The following is a 19,224-nucleotide window of genomic DNA, read 5'->3' on the forward strand; positions in this document are numbered from 1 at the left end:
TGATATTTGAACTGTTTGGTTGCTACTATATATGTCTATGAATTGAATACCGAGGACCCCAATGGAAACAAGACCGCAAGGGACTTTTTTGGACGGACCTTTTAGACAAAGTATTAAATATATTCAATCAATCAATCAAGCAACTGGGAAAGAGAAATGTTGCTAATTAGCAGTTTGACAGTAATTATTTAGGGACATCAGGGTTTTTGATCACACATTTTTCACAGCTAGTCTTGGGATTCAAACTGACAACGTTGTGGCCATGCGGCCAATTCCCTTAACTTTGTCTTGACTTCCTCCCAGCTCAGGATAGGAGCATCAGCAAAAATGCATTAAATGTAAAATGCTTGGTTAATAATGATTTTCTCCTTGTGTTTTTCTGTGTCAGACACCCAGGAAAAAGAAGACTCGTCATAGCTCCAACCCCCCCGAGGAGCAGCACATTGGATGGGTGATGGACGTCCGTGAACACCGCCCTCGCTCTGCCTCCATCAGGTCTGCTGCTAGAGGTCTTATAAAGCTATAGTGATGGATTTATGTGGTGTAATAATGTCAAGACATTGAAGTATACATATTACCTTCATAGTAGTACCGCAGTAGTACCTTCAAATCGTTCGTTTGGATGACACAGCACTAGTAATCAGAAGGTCACTGCTGAACCCCGGTCTATGTGTCGACGTGTCCCTGAGCAAGACGATCAATCCCTAACTACTCCCCCTGAGCGCTCATCATAACCATCTGAGCAGCCATCAGCTGGGTGAAACTGAGTTTCCGCTAACAAAGGTCTCCCTTCAATCTCACCTGATAACAACTCCTCCCCTGCTAACCTGATGGCAATCAAGTCTGATAACAACCCCTCCTTTATTTCTCCTGTCACGTCAATCATTGACGTATACTTGTCATTTGTGCTTTGTCCCTTATCCCTTCATCACCCCTCCACCCTCATCCCTTCCTCCTCTCATCCCTCCAATGCTCCTTGCCCCATCATCCCTTCATCCCCACATCCCTCTTCCCACTCATCCCTTCTTCTCCTTTCTCTCATCCTTCCATTCTATCATCCCTCTTCCCACTCATCACCATCACAGTTCTTGCAGATAAAAATATACAACTCACAACTCTTCTACATTTGTTTGTGAATTTGACTAGTGAATGTCAGTTAGGAATACATCCACTTTGAATATCAATTCCCTACTTTGTCCTCCGCCTTGACTATTCTTTGATTCATCTTAGTCTTTCCACTCCCCTTGTTGCGTCTCTTATCCCAAATCCTCATCTTCTCCATCTCTCCCCCTCCACAGCAGCTCTAATGCTTCTCCGTCAGAGGGAGCCCCTCTGTCAGGCAGCTATGGCTGCACCCCCCAGTCTCTGCCTAAGTTCTGGCACCCCTCCCACGAGCTGCTTCGCGACAATGGATTCACTCAGCAGGGATATCATAAGTACCGCAGACGATGTCTCAATGGTATGCAGAGATCCCACACAAATACATATTCTTGTAGATGTAATTAATTAATTAACACTCAATGAATTCAAAGAATAATATGATTTGAATGTGTGTTTATTCAGTGGTTTCGTAATCAATGGGATAAACATAAAGCTGATGTTATGCATGTATTTATTTTATGTGGACCATTTCAGAATGTGAGATGAAGCATGTGTTTGATGTGGACCATTTTGGAATGTGGGATAAAGCCAAACAATATATGAACCACACCTACATTGTGCAAAAAACCACCTAACCCCTGTTTTATACTTATATGAAAACAGCTGATCTACAAGCTCAGTTGTGAGCATGTACATCTGCTATTTCGTATATTCGTTTTTTATAATGGTATGCCCAAAATAGGGATGCCAAATTGAAAGTGGCTACTGCAATGCAAAGTATACTGGCGGACACACACACACACACACACACACACACACACACACACACACACACACACACTCACACTCACACTCACACTCACACTCACACTGAGTGACAGTGAGGCTGTGACTGACTGCTATGTTGTGTTGCAGAGAGGAAGAGGTTGGGGGTTGGCCAGTCTCAGGAGATGAACACACTCTTCAGGTTCTGGTCCTTCTTCCTGAGGGACAACTTCAACAGGAAGCTGTATGAGGAGTTCAAACAGTATGCCCTGGAAGATGCCAAAGAAAACTACAGGTATTGTACGGAACATATATACTCACCATGACACATTCACACACAGCCTGGAAAACTTCGATGCAATTTTTGAGATAGCTATGCTGTAGTATGCAATGTTTTGCTAGGTTTTAAGATGTATTATGCTACTGTCTTAAGCCTGATTCATGCTTCCTGTGGTGTGTTAGGTATCTGGGATGCACATCGATATGATGCAAACGCAGACTTTGTGTGCATAGACGTTGTCGTGCATCGTCGTGATTGGCTAGCTAGTAGAATACAAAAGAAAAGACAACTACAGAAGAAGTCTGTTGCCATTGATGATGAAGAGGTTCACTATGTTCTTTGAGCTGCTCTGTAATAACTATGAAATGACATTTACGGAGCACGCCCTCACCATCAAGAAAGCAAGAAGCATGAATCAGGCTTCAGGCTGTCCACCAAAGAGTCTTTTCCTAGATGAGCACACACGGTACGCTTCTAAACACTCACCCAAAAATCCAAATTTGAAAAGAAATTCAACTTTGGGCGACCAAATAAAATGCATGGCTCAGCACAGAATAGACGCTCAGTGCCTCATCAAGCAGCTGGCATTTCGAGAGTTGCGTAAATACGCGGCACTCCCATTGAAAACAATTAAAAACAAATGCGCCCAGAAGAAAAAAAACCTGCGTTGGTGGTCTTTCTAAGTTTCTAAAGTTAACTATGCTATGATTGTCTGTTCTGTCCAACTGCTGTACTTGTGTGTTCTTCTGGATAAGTACTTCAGTGCATCAAAGACACCATTCAGTTGTATTTCTGGCAGTGCGAAAAGTTGCGAGCTTGTATGTTCAATACACAACACAATGCGCAACCAAGTATAAATCAGGCATTAGGGTGCCTCACTGCAGCATTTTTGCCCAGGGCAATTTGTATACACCTGCCAACTAGCTGACACTCTTCTCTAAATATTTAGGTGGCTTGACACGGTACGTGTGTGTGTGTGTGTGTGTGTGTGTGTGTGTGTGTGTGTGTGTGTGTGTGTGTGTGTGTGTGTGTGTGTGTGTGTGTGTTTGTATGTGTGTTTTTTGTGTGTGCGTGCTTGTTTGTCATCCTAGGGCTGGTTGTGTGAACCGATTGCATAATATTCCCAACAGCTGTTTATGGAACTAACATTCTGAATCAAGCTAAAACATGTTAGCTAGTCTGTCCGGTTTCTCCTCATGGATCAAAGAGTCAGTCTATGTGAACGTAGAACAAATATTACACTGTTCTGAGGCATGGAGGCAAGCAGTTTTGGAATCATAACAACCAAAAAGGAACACATACTGTACACGCAATGATTCCACATGACCCCCCCATTGAAAAGATATCTCTGTCCAAAGACTAGATATCATAGGTCTACCACGTCCCTACCTTAAAGCCGTTTCACACCAAGCACGTTTTTATTTTATTTTTATTTTTTATAATGAGCACAAAATCTTGCTTTCTGTCCATTTTTTATTTTGTTTTTTTCTGGCAGTTTGACAGTTATGTATTTACACAAGAATGAAGAAATGTGCAGGCCTACTTTGAAACAAGAATTGCATTGTTGTATGACAATAAACTTGAACTTCTCCCTTCATTGCGTTTCCCTGCAGGTACGGGCTGGAGTGCCTGTTCCGATTCTACAGCTATGGTTTGGAGAAGAGATTCAGGATAGATCTGTTTAAGGACTTTCAGGAAGAGACCCTCAGAGACTATGAGAGAGGTAACCATATCGTACACGTTATGTTCCGCTAACCACGTTTAATTTGTGCCTACTATGATTTGAACCAGGATGCACATGTAGCACATGGGCTAACCAGAATCTAATGTCACAACTACTACTTAGAGTGAACCAGTTATGTAGTGCTATATTGAATCACTCCAATATTGATATTCCTCTGCGCGGCAGAGCAGAGGCATATCAATATTGGAGTGATCCAATCGCTCACTTAACCATGGTTACCTACGTAACCATCGTTCTACATGGCATGGTACCAAATGCATGTTGAACTTGACGTAGGAAACTTAACTTATTTTATTTACCCACTACATTAGTTAATTCTAATTTACCAGTTAACTATTTTACCAGGGAACTTTGTTCACAGAATTGAGACCCAGGTGGTCACCCAGTTTCACTATTTCAGGTAGTCATTTGTCTTGTTAGTTTTTAGCCTGGTAAGACTTAATTAATTACATTTTATTCTCCTTTTCTCCCATATTTAGTTGTTGCCATTTACCCCCAGGTGTATATTCCCTGTCACTGCAAAGTGACAACCTCTACTGTTGGTCTTGGGGAGGATGTAGACAATTCAAAATTAAACGTCTGCATACTGTGGCTTAAAGGGCTCCCTGTCAGAGCTTTATTTGTTAACATTTCTACTAAAAAGTAGTCTTCGGAAGCATAGACAAACACTAATCATATAGTAACAGGATGTAGACAACTACATGTCTCCTCCTATTACAATTGCATTTGTTGGAGTGCCTGGCCACCGTGGAGGAATTAAACTTTATTTTTTAAAGATACAGCCTTAAAAAGGAAGAAACATAGCTGGTTCTATCCCCTCTTCTGTGTCATAACCTCTGGGTCAGTTAAATGTTCACCACTACTTTGCTATGCAGGGACTACCAAGGGATCTTTGGCTATTTCTATATTTGTACTACCTCCATTTTTATGCTCCCAAGTCCCACAGTGCACCAGTATCGTTAGTAGTACTTCTCAGTATTTGACCCACCTAGAAGGCTCACTTGCCAGAAGCTAATCCCTGGTAAGTGAATGGCCGCTTGCTATAAAGGAATGGATTAAAATCAGTTTCCCAATGCTCTCAGCCTCAGTTGTGGTGACTCACTGAAGCAGAATGCTTGACTTAGGGATTGCCGGTCAAGTCTTTGCCATTACATTCCAGCTGAGTTGATTTTTGTGTTCAGTAGAACCTTGCTCTTTCACATCATGCCAGTCCGGAATGGTGGTCTGTCTCACCAGTAAAACATTGGCATCCTTGAAGCATGTTTATCACCAAGCCAATTTGTCAGTTTCAAAGTATGAACTGTGTCTGTGAATGTACTGTATTTAAGTGTCCTCTGAGCAATGTGGCTTGCACTTGTATTAATTATATATGTTAAGAAAGAAAATCAATCATCATAATGAAGGATTTCATGCCCGTTTGGATAAATTAGAGTAGCTGCCTGCTGGTTTGAGTGAAATCAAACGTGGGAGCAAACATGGAAGCTAACGATGCTATGCCTCAAATCCTCTTTTATTTAATGCAAAAAAGTCAATGGCCTGAAGGTGCGCTAGAGAAGAAGGCTAGCCTTTTATAATGAATAAAGATTGGTCTGAATGGTGGAATGCATAAATGGAATGCATAAATGCATGGTGGTATGGACTCATATCTTAAATAGTAACTGAAAATGTGCCTAAAGGCTAATTTATTCTTTGTCATGCAATACTGTTGTATGACACAAATGGAATAGAAGAAATGGATTGTACAAAGCTGTTGAGCATGAAGGGTCAATTAACAGCAATCATTTTGCAACGCAGAAGTATTTTTTTTTGTCTAAGAGTTTTGATTGATCTGTTTTTTTGTTTTCACACTTTTCCAGGCCAGCTGTATGGTCTGGAAAAGTTCTGGGCCTTCCTGAAGTACTCCAAGGTAAAAAACCAGCCCATAGACCCAAAGCTGCAGGAACACCTTGGAAAGTTTAAGAATCTAGAGGACTTCAGGGTGGAGGTGAGTAATGTTATGTACTTTAGAGATAAATGTTATTGCCGTGATTTAGGTCTGGCAGGGTATCATAGCAACTTGCCATATGCTAGGCAAGTGGTCAGAATTTGTTTTCAGGTTAATAAAAAAACCTATAGAGAGCATCTACTTGTTCATGAACAGGATTAACATTTAAAGGCCAGGGAAGTCAAACGGTACACCTGATAAGTGAGCCACAAAGGGTGAAATCAGAAAATCTGGGACAAATGTTTTGCTTTTTCAGCCTCTGCTCTGACAATTCCCCTGTCCCCCTCTGTGGGAGTGCATTCATGAAACCATGTGATCTTGATCATAGGCCTTCACTGCTAAAGCGTAGCAATAATGAATCCTGCTTTGCATTCACTGAAGCAACAAATCAACACAACAAAGCTTGACTGTCCCACATTACCTGATGTCTCAATTTGCAGGGCTTGAACATTTGTCCTCAGTGTCTCGCTACTTTAAACTTTCGGGGGAAAAAAAGTTATAATGGGTTTATATACAGTAGGGGGGCTTTGATAAAATTGATATCAAATATCTATCAAGCAACATAAAAACTGTCGGGTGCAAACAAAAGCCAGAGTAGACGTTAAAATGACAACAAACAGGTTTGAACGTGAAATATCCCTTTAACTGATTATTCAGCCATTCAGCCTACCATGAGGATAATATACCCAAAATAAGATGTGAGTAACTGTGAAAGGGAGAGGTGGCGTTAGTGCATGACGTGTTTGATCCTCCTTGGCGATGACTGCTCTGTAGACTGTTACTGATGGATCTCTGTGTCTCCAGCCCCCCATGGGTGAGGAGGGTGGCAGGAGAAGACATCACTCCAACTCAGCTGGGGACGAAGGGAGGCGTAGACGACAACCCTCCAACCTTACCACTAAACCAACACAGGCTTCCACCAACAAATCCTCTTCCGCCACTAGTACCACCAGTCAATCTTCTATTGCCCCACTCTCCAGTGCCACTACACAAGCCCAGAACACACCCAAAGAAAACATTCAGAAAGCTGCTGCTCCCGCCCAGGGAAAAAAAGCTGAGGCCGGAACTGGTAATGCCAAAAAGGAAAGTCGTGCGCCAAATAAATGAACCTCCTCCCAATCTTCTGGAAGAAGTAGAGAAATACAGATAGAGTGAAAAAGAAGCACTCAGTGCAGAGTTATGAGCTTCAAGAGCAGTATTTTCAGTGGCATGCAGTCTAGTTATGAAAAGACTGCTTCAGGATGATTCTTAACTTAAATCTCATTGGGTTTCATTGAGTGAGTTTTCTTTTATTAAAGCAAGCATAGACACAGGCGGGCTTGAATGAAGTTATCATTGTGCTCGACAGCTCTTAAAATGTTTACAAAAAAATATATTAAAAAAATGCATTCCCTGCATTTCACATTTTATTCTCTTCGATGCCATACATTTCAACAAGTGTCAAGACCTTGTTGACCTTCGCAATCTGTAAATGGCGCTCTGCAGTTTTGAAAGAGCTCAAAGTGTCCTGATTTGCCAAGATTAAGAAATGGATAAGTCTTGTTTTTGTGCCTTTTGATTTGAACACGATGATGTTGCTGACAAAATTGTTCCATTCTGACAGTGTTTCTCCCGTCTTAATTGTTATTGGGAGTTTGAAGGTTATTGAAACTGACACTGCTTGCAGCATTGCTCTTATATTAGTGAGGCACATAGGTGCCTTTCCAGAGCTGTTTTTTCTATTTTGTTTGTTTTCACAATGACAATCAAGTAAACAGCTGCAGTCATAGGCAATTGAAAGACTTGACCCTTAGCTGCTCCTCAAAGATAACAGACGCGTTATCTTTCATTGTGATCGTCAATGCATCATAATTAACTTGAAAAGTAGTGTGAAGTTGTTTTTGATTAAATCCCCAGTGAGTTGAGGGATAGTATTGACAAACATAATTTTAAATGGTCATCTTTCTGGGAAGCTTTACTTAACGTCCAGTTTTAAATCCGGAAGTAGTATAATTTATTGTTGTTTTGTTTTTTGTTTATTGGATTGATTGGTATAGTTTTAGGTAATCTTTGGAGTTTTTATGCTTTTTATGATTTAACATAAATGAAAAAGGAAATATTTCAACTGAAATGGGTGTGAGCTAGCAAAATCAAGTATATTTTTAGCTTTAAGTTTACTTCATATCATTATGTTTGCAATTTGGTGCTTCTTAGCACTTTAATTGGCTAATTGACCTGCCTTCATGACCGGATATACAAAAAGATTTTAGCTTTGGACTTAAAAATAAATGTACATACTATAAAAAAATATTTGCTATTCATCTTTTATTTGTCATTGAATTTAAAAACTTGATGTGTTTTATTTGGTAGTGTGGTTTTTGAGTGTGCTTTAGAATGAAGCTATGCATGTCATTGCCAGAGTTTCATGTCCTGAATTGTAAAATGCAAAAAAATAAATATATAAAGTAACAATTGATTGTGTAAAACTTGACTTATGTGATCTGTTGTCTTTATCAACCAGTTGGTTCCATTAAGCACTCTTTCATTGCAGATTCCCATCTTTGTTTCTCCCCATTCTCTTACTCCCATCAGCAAGTCTCCTCTTGCACTGCTCAGCCTGATCAGCAGGTTGAGTGAAGAGTTGAGTTCAAAAGGAAAACAGCTGGGTGGCTGAGATACTATGAGAATGGAATCTAAAGCAGTCGTTCTCAAAGGGTTCCTTTAGGTGGGTCTAAATTTACCCTTACAAGTCTGTAACTCTTGACAGTACACGGGTCCATTTGGTTCCATTTGTATCTGTCAGAGTTGAGGAGAGACCTAGAAATGTTAAGGTTTGAGAACCATTGATCTAAACTAAACCCTGGCCTAAATATAAAATTATTTGAGGAGCGTCAATTGAGGATTTCATAAGAATAACATACTTGGTGCACACATGATAATACCTGGAATTTATATAGCACTTTTCTAAGTACTCAAAGTCGCTTAACGTGTTTATGGGGGCCAGGGGGAGAGGAGGAAAAAAAAACAAGAACAACTTTATTAGGAAAAAAATCAAACTCATGATGCATGCATGACATGTGGCGTTATAACCTCATATGATCTCATCTCATATGAGGTGAATGTTTTTACTAGTTCGAAAAACACTATAAATCCATACAAGTTGGGACAAACGGTGTGTAGACATAATAAAACGATAAGATGAAACGGGCTACAGTGACACAGGTCTAAATAAATATGTCTGTTGTATAATCTAGAGTTGCAGGCTTGCAGCCAAAAAAAAATGTGTACAGTCTGTTCGACTGAAGCAAAGAACAGAACTACGGGTCCCTGGCGATGGGATGAGAAGTTATTGACGCGGCCCTATCAGAATGGGGTGTTACATGGCCAACCGTAGCCTACCGAATTGTGTGACCCCAGCAGACGCTGTTTTGTAATTTAAGTGCAATTATGGCACAAACTAATATACTACCACCTTTTGCTTTGTTATTTTTGGGGTTGTAAATTGTAACAACGGGTAGTTAAGATATGATTTATTAATTTAAGTACTTAATAATAAACTGTCTTTGTATAGCACCTTTCATGACATGAAATGCAGCTCAACGTGCTTTACAGAGCAAGAATACAATTACAGAAAAAAGTACAACTAATTTAATAATAAAGCAAAGAAAAGCAAAAGCATAAAACAACATTAAAATAATAGCACTAAATAACCACTTAAACCCCATATGGATTACTGTAGTTCCTCAGGGCTCAATACACGTGGATTTTCTGTTTCTGTTATTGTGGGGAAAGCTTTCGCTGAAAATAGCCGATCGACAAGCTCACGACGCAACGCGTTAAGCTTGTCGATATGCTATTTTCAGCGAAAGCTTTCCCCACAATACCGATGGGGTTCAAGTGAGAGGGTCCAATCCATTTCGCAATTGCACGAAATTGTAACAAAAAACAGCGCCCTCTTGCGTCCCGGAATTCAACAGGTCACCAACTTCCGTGTAAGTCAATCAAAAGCTAGTAGGCGTTTTTTTGTTGTGTTTTTTTTTGGGCCGGGGTGGGTGGGTACTGTGGGTAGGTAGGCTCTCTGTCTCTACCGTGCAGTATGGCGGACGATGGAGACAGTTCCAGTGGACCAGCAGTTGACACAAGTAGCGGCGGGCAGGGGACAATAACAGATGAGTCTGACGGGCTGATCGGCATAGGCGGGATGTTACTTAATCTCAGTATTGTAGTGTGTGTGGCGGCGGTGTGCTACGCGGTGTACCGGCGGCTGGGGAAGCGGCTGGGTCTGGTCGGTGTGGACGCGGCGCAGGGCAGCGAGGCCTCCACACTGCTGCCCAAGATGAGGAGACGGGATTTCACCCTGGAGCAGCTCGACGAGTACGATGGACTCCAAAACCCCCGGATCCTAATGGCGGTCAACATGAAGGTGTTCGACGTTACTTCAGGGAAAAAGTTTTACGGGCGAGGTGAGTTTGTGGCAAAGCCAGTGAGCGATCTAAGTGACAGATCGCAGGTGAAGAGCTAGCTATAGCTAACATACCTAGTGTTGGGTTAAGTTAGCTCTTATGTGCAGTGTTGCCATGTCCGCTTGTTATAAGCGGCTTTGGGCTTGTTTTTCTGTAAAGTTGCTTGTAAACTTTACAGGGGGGCTTGTTTCTTTGCTTATTCGGGGCTTGTTTCCTAATGTTTAAACCAGTGTTTCTTAAAAATGTTCATGTCAAGGACCCCCAAAAGACCCCCCTCCCCCCCACCATCTATGTTGTGCCAGGGACCCCCATACAAGATGTTTGTAGTTAAAATGTCTCACAAATATTCCACATTTCTTCTTCTTAAGATTTTGAAGATTTTAATAGCAGATCTGCGACGCGTGTGTGAGCTTGTAGATCGGCTATTTTCAAATAGCCAATGTATTATGTTTAAAGGGCGAAGGGCTCGCTTCTTTTGGGCTTGTTTTCGTAGACCCGGTTGCTTGTTTCTCTCTCAACATCTGGCAACACTGCTTCTGTCCCGGACTGGATTTGGGCGCAAAGCGAAAGCGTTAATGTTAGCTTAGCATTAGCCTGTGTTCAGCTACTAGTGGCTTTGTCTGTTTTGATGAACTTGAATGGAATGGTGGCTAATAACAGCTTGTGTATAATAACGGACACCACTGCGTTGCTTGTCTAACGTTGTTATAACAGTGCTTTGTTGTTCACTTTAACACGAGGAGAACCTTTAGAAGTGGAGTTGAGCCTTAAAAGTCGTCTTGATTCTGGATGCGAAAGCTAACTAGACCAGCTAGCAGTGTTGCCTGGTATTGATAAATATACAAGCAACCACGTCTATGAAAACAAGCCCAAAAGAAGCGAGCCCTTTAAACGTATACATTGGCTATTTGAAAATAATATATAAAAAATAATATATAATATATAAAATTGTAATCTTTGTTGGTCAATTAGCCAACACAAATCTTGTATGGGGGTCCCTGGCACAAAATATTTTTAGATGGGGGGGGGGGGGGGGGGGGGGGGAGCGGACAAATACATATTAATTTAATAGTCGTTGACATTAAAATGTTTGAGAACCACTGGTTTCTAAACCACACACAAGCTCAAAAAGAGAAAAACAAGCCCAAAGTCGCTTATAATAAGTGGACATGGCAACACTACCAGCTAGCACTGTGTTGACGCTCTGTGTGCCTGTCTAGACCAGCCTGTTGTTTACATCGTGTCTGAATAGAACACTTTGCAGAAAATGATATTTTCGACGTTTGTGTTCGTGTGTGTGAGATGAATGCATTACGCAAGCATGCATGGTGGTGGACAGATCTCCCACAACGAGTAAGAAAGACGTGACATGGAGTGAATAACGTTAGTCAGCAAAGCACTGAGCTACTTTTATAGTCCAGCTGTTACCCAAGTGAGACCTTGTGCTATTTGAAAGCGTGCTGTCATTTAGTCTTCTGAAACGGCAGGGCTACCCCTGTTAACCAGTGGTGGAAAAAGTACTCACATTTATGCAGAAGGTCCCACATTTATGCAAAAAAAATCCTTTGAAAATAGTAGATCTAGCTTGTAGATCTGCTATTTTCAAATGGCCGAAATGTGTATATAGAGCGGAAGTGGTTAATGTACGTTTTGTAATAATAATCAATATCTACAAAGTAAAGTAGTAACTAAAGGTGTACTGCAAATTGGAAATACTCCAGTAAAGTAAGAAATACCTCAAAATAGTACTTGAGTAAATGCACTCAGTTACTTCACACCACTGCCGTTAACACCCAAAAATGTTTTGCAAGTTGGCTGACCCGCCCATCAACTCTGTGACAGCCTATAATGATCATATATTACTTTGGTTTGCATTTTTCTAGCTTACTGACATGAAAGCCAGACTGTCCTGAATGTAGCTAAATCGAATTAACACATTTTTGGGCATTAATAAGATAATAAACAGACCTAGCATTGAATGTTTTTTAAATCTCTAAATGATTGCTCTTTTTAGTGGAATGTGCAAGCCAAGAGCAAATCTAATCTGGCAAGGTTTAGCGATGTGATAAGACTGCTTTGCTTAATGGATTCTTTGAGACCATGTGAAATACCCTGGGGCAAACCTGGAGGGTCCACACAGTTCCATGTGTGAGTCAGATGATGTGGCATATGACGGATAAGTCACTCCATGAAACAAACTTAAGAGCAAGCTGGTTAGAAAAGTAACCACGTTTTCTGTCCACCGGCCACAGTGGCTGCTTGCTCCCACACATGTTCACTAGTCAGCAGCTAGAGTTCTGGAATAGGGCTGGGCGATATGGACAAAATCAAAAAGCCTCATTCACTATCAATATATATATATATATATATATATATATATATATATATATATATATATATATATATATATATATATATATATATATATATATATATATATATGTATATATGTGAGGCTGAATATTGGTACTTTAAAACAATATTTACACAGTGAGATAAAAAAAATAATCATAAGTAATGTCTATAATAACTAAGTTGGTAAAGGCAATTAAAAGAACAGTTTGGTAAATTCCCAAAATTACATCACTTTACCGTAATTCAGCCTTTACCTACAACACTTAGCCTATACAGGACTGTATCTTATGTTTGCCGGGTTCTGTGTTCCCAGCTTACAGCCCTAACCATAACCCCTTTGGTAAGCAGGGAACATTGGGATAACCCCACATAAGCGATATTACGATATCCAAAATTGAGACGATAATAGTCTCTTATCATAATAGCGATAATATCGATATATTGCCCAACCCTATTCTAGAATACAATAAGATTTCAAAAAGGTGGCTGGTTACCTGTTATACTGACTGGTTACACTGATAGACAGTGACTGGTTCATCCTCACTTCTCTGTTGTAATGATAATAATAATAGCGCTTTTCAAGATGCCCAAAGTCGCTTTACCAAACAGAACAAACAAAAACAAAACAATTAGATACGGTCAAGTCCTAGTTAAAAAGAGTAAACTAAGCAAAGCAAAACAAAACAAAATGGTAAAAAATGACAAGTAGAACTAGAAGGGGAATTTGAATTTAGTGGGGAATGCAAGTCTGAAGAGGTGGGGTTTGAGGGCGTTTTTAAATGAGGAGAGGGTGAGGGCAGCTTTGATCTGAGTTGTTATTTTAATAGTTAACATCAATTTTAGAATAGAACTGGAATGTAAAATGATGGTTGGTTATATGCCAAAGTGGCACCTTATCTATCTCGTAGACTACTAACTATTTCTACATAGAAATAGAACACGCACTGCAGTTGGCTGTTTACCAAAGTGGAATGAAATAGCAGCGTAGACAATATACTTATAAGCCAAAATTAAAATGTAACGATTTGACTGACGTCTGGCTGGTGCATGGTGATTTATCTCCTTTGGAGCAATGTTTGGCTGGCTCCAAATTTTACCATAGTGAAGCTAAATGCAAACTCTCAAGTGTGTGCACTCACATTTCTATTGTGTTTTATTCTGCCACTGCCACTTGTCTTCTTTTACTTTTACTGCAGACGGTCCATATGGGATATTTGCTGGTCGGGATGCATCGAGAGGCCTGGCAACTTTCTGCCTGGAAAAGGACGCTCTGAGGGACGAGTATGACGACTTGTCTGACCTCAATGCTGTACAAATGGAGAGCGTGAGAGAATGGGAGATGCAGTTCATGGGTATGATTGTTTCTTACCACTTTTGAACCCTATGATGGATTAGGGCTGCCCCGGTCGCTGACCCAGTTTGTACACATACCACATAGGAACCCACTCATGACATCATGGGTTTAAATCCAGCTCATAAACTGTGCTGCATATCACCTCTCTCTCTACTTTCTACAATTTGCCTTGAAAATAACATAATAAACATCAAATCATAGATGAATATTGGTTGTTTATACAGTTGGACGCGTGCCACATAATCACAACATTTTTGGTTCAAATCTGTGTCCGGTACTGTGTCACATGTTATACCCCTTTTTCCAGCCGCTGTCTGATCTGACAAAGCACACAAACATGTATTAGAAACATTTTTATTCTACCGTTGAGCCATTGTTACGCTCTGCCTCCATGGCCGTTTTAATGTCTCCCCAATATTGATTCATCTCACATTTCACAGACACCATCTGCCATATTTATAAGCCAGCTGAGATTCTCTAACTGGCCTCTGCTATAGACTCTCATTCCTTCCATGACCAGACAAGCTGCAAAAAACAAGGAGAGTCAAGGACATGTCTTGTTCTTTTTAGACCTTTTTGTTTCTTTCACTACAAAAATCTTTGTAACTAGAGCACCCAGGCCAGGATTCAGTTTAACATAATATGTGGCAAATGTTACTTTCTAAGCTGCTAATGATGGCAAGAACACACATCCATTCCCACCTGGCATGTCATTATAAGTGTTTAGTTTTTTCAAAAATGTTTCTTATTTTAATTTGTTCCCATACACTTTAAAAGATGTGAGGTGTTATGAGCTTATAGAGCGGCTATTTTTGAAATAGGGCTCGAGTGGTTAATCAGTTCATCCAAATTTGATTTTACACATGAAACTTACTCTGTGTTTATACTCTCTAAAACTATCATTGAATAGGATGATAATTGAACTCTTTCTCTTGAAAAGTGTAAACACATCTCAGTTTTTGGAAATATTTCTTAGTTGATTGAAGTACTATAAATTAAGTGCTATTGATGGATAATAAATAAATAAATTCGCAATCAGTGTATATTCACACGTACAACTACTTTGACTGGGTAGATTGCTCCCTATGTTTGGACAAAACAAAACGATTGAAATAATTGGTGCAACCGAAATAGGATCACAGAGGTGTAGGAAGTGGAGCTGGAACCCAGTCACCACTGCTGTAAAAAACAATCACAGAAACCCTCCAAGTCTAATGAAGTGAAAGATTTCAATACAACAGCACCTCACAACCAGTGCAGAAGGTGTTAAGAGTGTTAGGTTGGTAAAAAGAAAGAAGAAAAGATTGAGAGTATTAAAGACAAAGACCTGTTCTAAATATATCCAGAGTTGTGCTTACTACAGTACCTACATATGAGAAGTGTGTCATTATTGTTTATTGTTTTTAAGACTTTTGTTTTTCACGTTGGAAGTTACATATTATTCCTAATATTAATTTGCAATGTGCTTTACTTTAATGCATTTTCAAATACTGAACTTAATTTTGGAATGAAACCGTTCCAAGCAACATCTCTACACATGTTCTATTCGGTTCAAAATTATTTTATATTGTTGCAACATAATATCCTATAATGTACTTACTTTCATATCAGTTTTCTTCATGTTTTATATGTATGAAATATTTAAAAATAGGTTTTGTAGTGATGCTTTGACCCTTTGTATTAAATGCATTTAATACCGCTTTTCTTCCAGAAAAATACGATTATGTCGGAAGGCTGCTGAAGCCCGGCGACGAGCCGTCAGAGTACACAGACGAGGAGGACGTTAAAGACCACCTAAAACACGACTGAAGCTGTTCCACCAACCAATGCGACCAAAGCCACGAACCCAAACAGCTGCAACAGACCGCCCCAGACTCCTCACCCCCTTCTTCTCTGTCTCCATCTCTCACTCTCTCTTTCTCTCTCCCTTCCTCTTCCTTTTTTCTGTCATTGTGCCACTCCCCTCCACCCCTGACTTCCTGAATCTAACTGGTACTGTAGCTGTGCTGAAAGGAGTGGGGCTTGTGTCTGTCTTGCCCCTCCTCTCCCCATTCCCAAAACTTCATCCTCCAAGACCACCACCAACAGAAACAAGATAGAGAAACTTTACGGAGGTTATTTTTTAACAATGGTAAGGAGTATGTTGGGAAGCAGAGAAAAAACAAAAAATACATAGGGTGTGGGGAGAAATAATAAATGCGTCCCTGTATGTGAAAAATGATCGGCAACTCCGTGTGCTGGGCAGCGGAGGTTGCTCTTGGCAGTTCAAAAACCCAGTATAGTAAAAGATGTCAGTGCTGGGCTGAGAAACCAGCGGAGGTTGGTCTTAGTGGTTAGAAAATCCAGTATGGTAAAAGATGTCACTGTCGGGCTGAGAAACCAGATTATTTCTACTTTTTTGGTTTAGTCACCTTGCAAATGAACTGCTTTAGCTTTCAAAAGCTTATCAATCAATCAATCATATTGTTTTTTTTGTTGGACATTTGATTTTAAGTTTATTTTCTTCCTTCTCTGTTGAAAAGGGCAGTGTTGTGGCCTAACCAAAGCCAATGGGAGGGCTGTTGATTTTCCTGTTGTGTTCTGTAGTGTATGCACTACTAGTTCTCCTTGTTTGTCACCATGTGATTGTATTTGTTGAGTAGCATAGTGGGAGGGAAGGGGTCATATGATGGGTTGGGTTCGGGGGGGTTGTTCAAAGGTCCTTGCCATAAACGATATTTTGAATCACTTCAGACAGACGTGACGAATAGGTGATTGGGAATACAAAGGGAAGGGCAAAAGGCAGTCCTAATCAAATCGACTCCAATTGTTTACATGCCTCTCAAGCCAGCTATAAGTCTGTAGAATCCCCCAGAAAATGGTCAAAGTATTAATTGTGCCTTATTTTGTTTGTTTTATATAGTCCTGACCAGTCTAAAAAACAAAAACAAAAAAAAAAGATAGCAGAAGATGTAACACCCTTGTCCTCAAACCGTTGACATCAGTGGTTTCCTAGACTAGGTCCTCCAGACGATTAATTAAAAAGGCATGTATTTGGTCAGTCCACTATGTGGTCCATCAGTCCACGCACTCTCAGACTCTAAAAGGTTTCCCGACGTCACAACTTTGTAAATAGACCGTATGACGTACTCAGTGTTACTGCCATATTTATGTAGTTGATGAACTCCATATAATATTGCTATGTTGTATTGGCCAAACAAAATACCCCATGGTTTATGTTGATTCAGCTTTTTTTTTGGTTCATTTTCTTTTTTGTCCTTTTTACTTTAAAAAAAACAAAAAACGTAGGTGTGACTTTCATAAAGCAACGGTGGAGAAAGTGCTGTGGGGGTGGGATTTAGGGATCTGTTCTTTGCAATTTTTTTTTTCGGGAGACAAGTTGCTTATCTTGTAAATATATTATCTATCATTTTATTAAAGCATGTGCAACAAATGTGAGCTATGCCGAAGTCCCACCACGTTGTGTATTTAAATGTTGGGTGTGTGTCTGCGCGACAGAGACATGAAGGGATTTGTTCATGCATAATAAATTGATTTGGTTAATATTTGAAAGAGTTACGTGTTTTATTACCATTGTTGTAAGTATTATTGTCACAGTCCAGAACAAAATGTGTTTATTTTTAAATATTAAACTATAAAGCAATTTTTTCTGTAACACTTGTTTGTTTGACTGGAATGAGCGTTTAAGAACTGGCAGGAATGAAGAATTAAACGCAATGGTTGGAAACCTATGAATTTGGAATTGATTACCATAACCCGAGTAATGACAGCAAAGAAATGCCTGAACAAATTGAATGTATTTACTTTTTGTGGATCTTACATCATTGTTATTATTAAGGATTTGTTTCCGGTATTTAAATAATCAAAAACCGTGTCAGCCAAGTTCACAGATGGGTTAAAGCTGCACTATGTAACTTTCCTGTTCCACGCTGGATTTGAAACTGGGTCCCCTGCTCAAGTTCTGACATGTTTTCCACTGAGCTAATGGAGCCTGCCTGCTTGCTTGCTTGCTTGCTTGAGAAATTGAATTTTCCCCTTCAGGTCAAAATTTGACCTAAAATTCATGTCAAACCAGAAACGGGATTGTGTCATGGCTCGTGTCCAACCTCGACACAGGATCTAAATGTCTAAATAGAAGAGCAAGGAAGATACAAATACAACCACCCCCCATTGTATACGTTATATTGTATTAACATACAATACAGATTGGACAAAACTATTTATTCACAAAATATTTAATGTTAACGGTTCTACTGGATGCAAGTCAAGATATTAATTGACTGCTATTTTCTTGCCCTCCCACAACAATTAGTCATACTGTGCAACAGATTTACCATTAAAATGTATGCAAATCAAATAATGCACATATTAAAATTTGTGGCAAACCATTCAGTCTGTTGCAATTATGTGACAAAAACATGCCGTTTACTTTAAATCCAAATTTCCTTATAGATGAGTATCACACAAATGTTACCATTTTGGTTCATGGGAGATTTAAGAATATCATACATATTGCAGGCAGATTAACAAGCTCCTATATGGCCAAATAAATAAATAAGATACCGAAATGATGGTGAAGCCACTGGGCAGCGTTGCAGGCTAAAAACAATCTGCACTGTAATGCCTTTTCTGTTCAGTCATAGAATGAAATCCATCCTCATCTGTACAACCCCAAGAAGCTTGCAGGCTAGAGGCAGACACTGCTCCACACAGTGGTGTAAAGTAACGAAGTACATTTACTCAAGTACTGTACTTAAGTACAATGTTGAGGTATTTTTAACTTTACTGGAGTATTTCCAATTGTACCAATTGTATACTTTTACTCCAAAACTATTATTTGAAAACTTTAGTTACTAGTTACTTTGTGGATTTGGATTATTATTACAAAACATACAGTAACCACTTCAGCCCATTTGAAAAATAGCTGATTTGCAAGCTTACATGCATTGTGGTGAGCTTGTAGATCTGGTATTTTCAAAAGATTTATACAATTGAAAACTTGTGAAACGTGACACTCTGCATGATGTATACTTTCTACTTCTGGTACTTTAAGTACATTTAGATACCAATATATTTGTACTTTTACTCAAGTAAATTTAATTTAAAATGTTTAATTCCGGACTTTTACTTGTAACAGAGTACTTCTACACTACAGTATTGATACTTTTACTTAAGTAAAACATTTGAGTTATTTTTCCA

At 39.6% G+C, this 19,224-nt stretch overlaps 2 protein-coding genes across 5 annotated transcripts in view; both read left to right on the forward strand.

Moving 5' to 3' along the window:
- Positions 1-8,327, forward strand: part of larp1b (La ribonucleoprotein 1B) — a 29,505-nt gene extending 21,178 nt beyond the window's left edge. For all 4 annotated transcript variants that reach the window (XM_084045391.1, XM_084045394.1, XM_084045392.1 and 1 more), the window contains 6 exons: positions 389-495; positions 1,299-1,459; positions 2,017-2,161; positions 3,760-3,869; positions 5,747-5,874; positions 6,679-8,327. In XM_084045391.1, the coding sequence (XP_083901517.1) occupies positions 389-495; positions 1,299-1,459; positions 2,017-2,161; positions 3,760-3,869; positions 5,747-5,874; positions 6,679-6,981 (954 nt within the window). In that variant the 3' untranslated portion in view covers positions 6,982-8,327. The remainder of the gene's footprint in view (positions 1-388; positions 496-1,298; positions 1,460-2,016; positions 2,162-3,759; positions 3,870-5,746; positions 5,875-6,678) is intronic.
- A 1,598-nt stretch (positions 8,328-9,925) lies between these two features.
- On the forward strand, positions 9,926-17,570 carry pgrmc2 (progesterone receptor membrane component 2). Its single transcript, XM_084045288.1, has 3 exons — positions 9,926-10,316; positions 13,868-14,023; positions 15,737-17,570. Exons 1-3 carry the CDS (start codon positions 9,950-9,952, stop codon positions 15,832-15,834), a joined length of 621 nt encoding a protein of 206 aa, XP_083901414.1. The 5' UTR covers positions 9,926-9,949; the 3' UTR covers positions 15,835-17,570.
- Positions 17,571-19,224: the final 1,654 nt, after the last annotated feature.

The sequence above is a fragment of the Gymnoscopelus microlampas genome, assembly GCF_963454915.1.
Source record: "Gymnoscopelus microlampas genome assembly, chromosome: 20".
Classification (NCBI taxonomy): domain Eukaryota; kingdom Metazoa; phylum Chordata; class Actinopteri; order Myctophiformes; family Myctophidae; genus Gymnoscopelus; species Gymnoscopelus microlampas.

Coding starts and splice junctions, on each gene's coding strand:
- pgrmc2 (XM_084045288.1), top strand. CDS start 9,950: ATGGCGGACGATGGAGACAGTTCCAGTGGACCAGCAGTTGACACAAGT. Junction 10,317..13,867: donor GAAAAAGTTTTACGGGCGAG/GTGAGTTTGTGG, acceptor CTTTTACTGCAG/ACGGTCCATATGGGATATTT. Junction 14,024..15,736: donor ATGGGAGATGCAGTTCATGG/GTATGATTGTTT, acceptor CTTTTCTTCCAG/AAAAATACGATTATGTCGGA.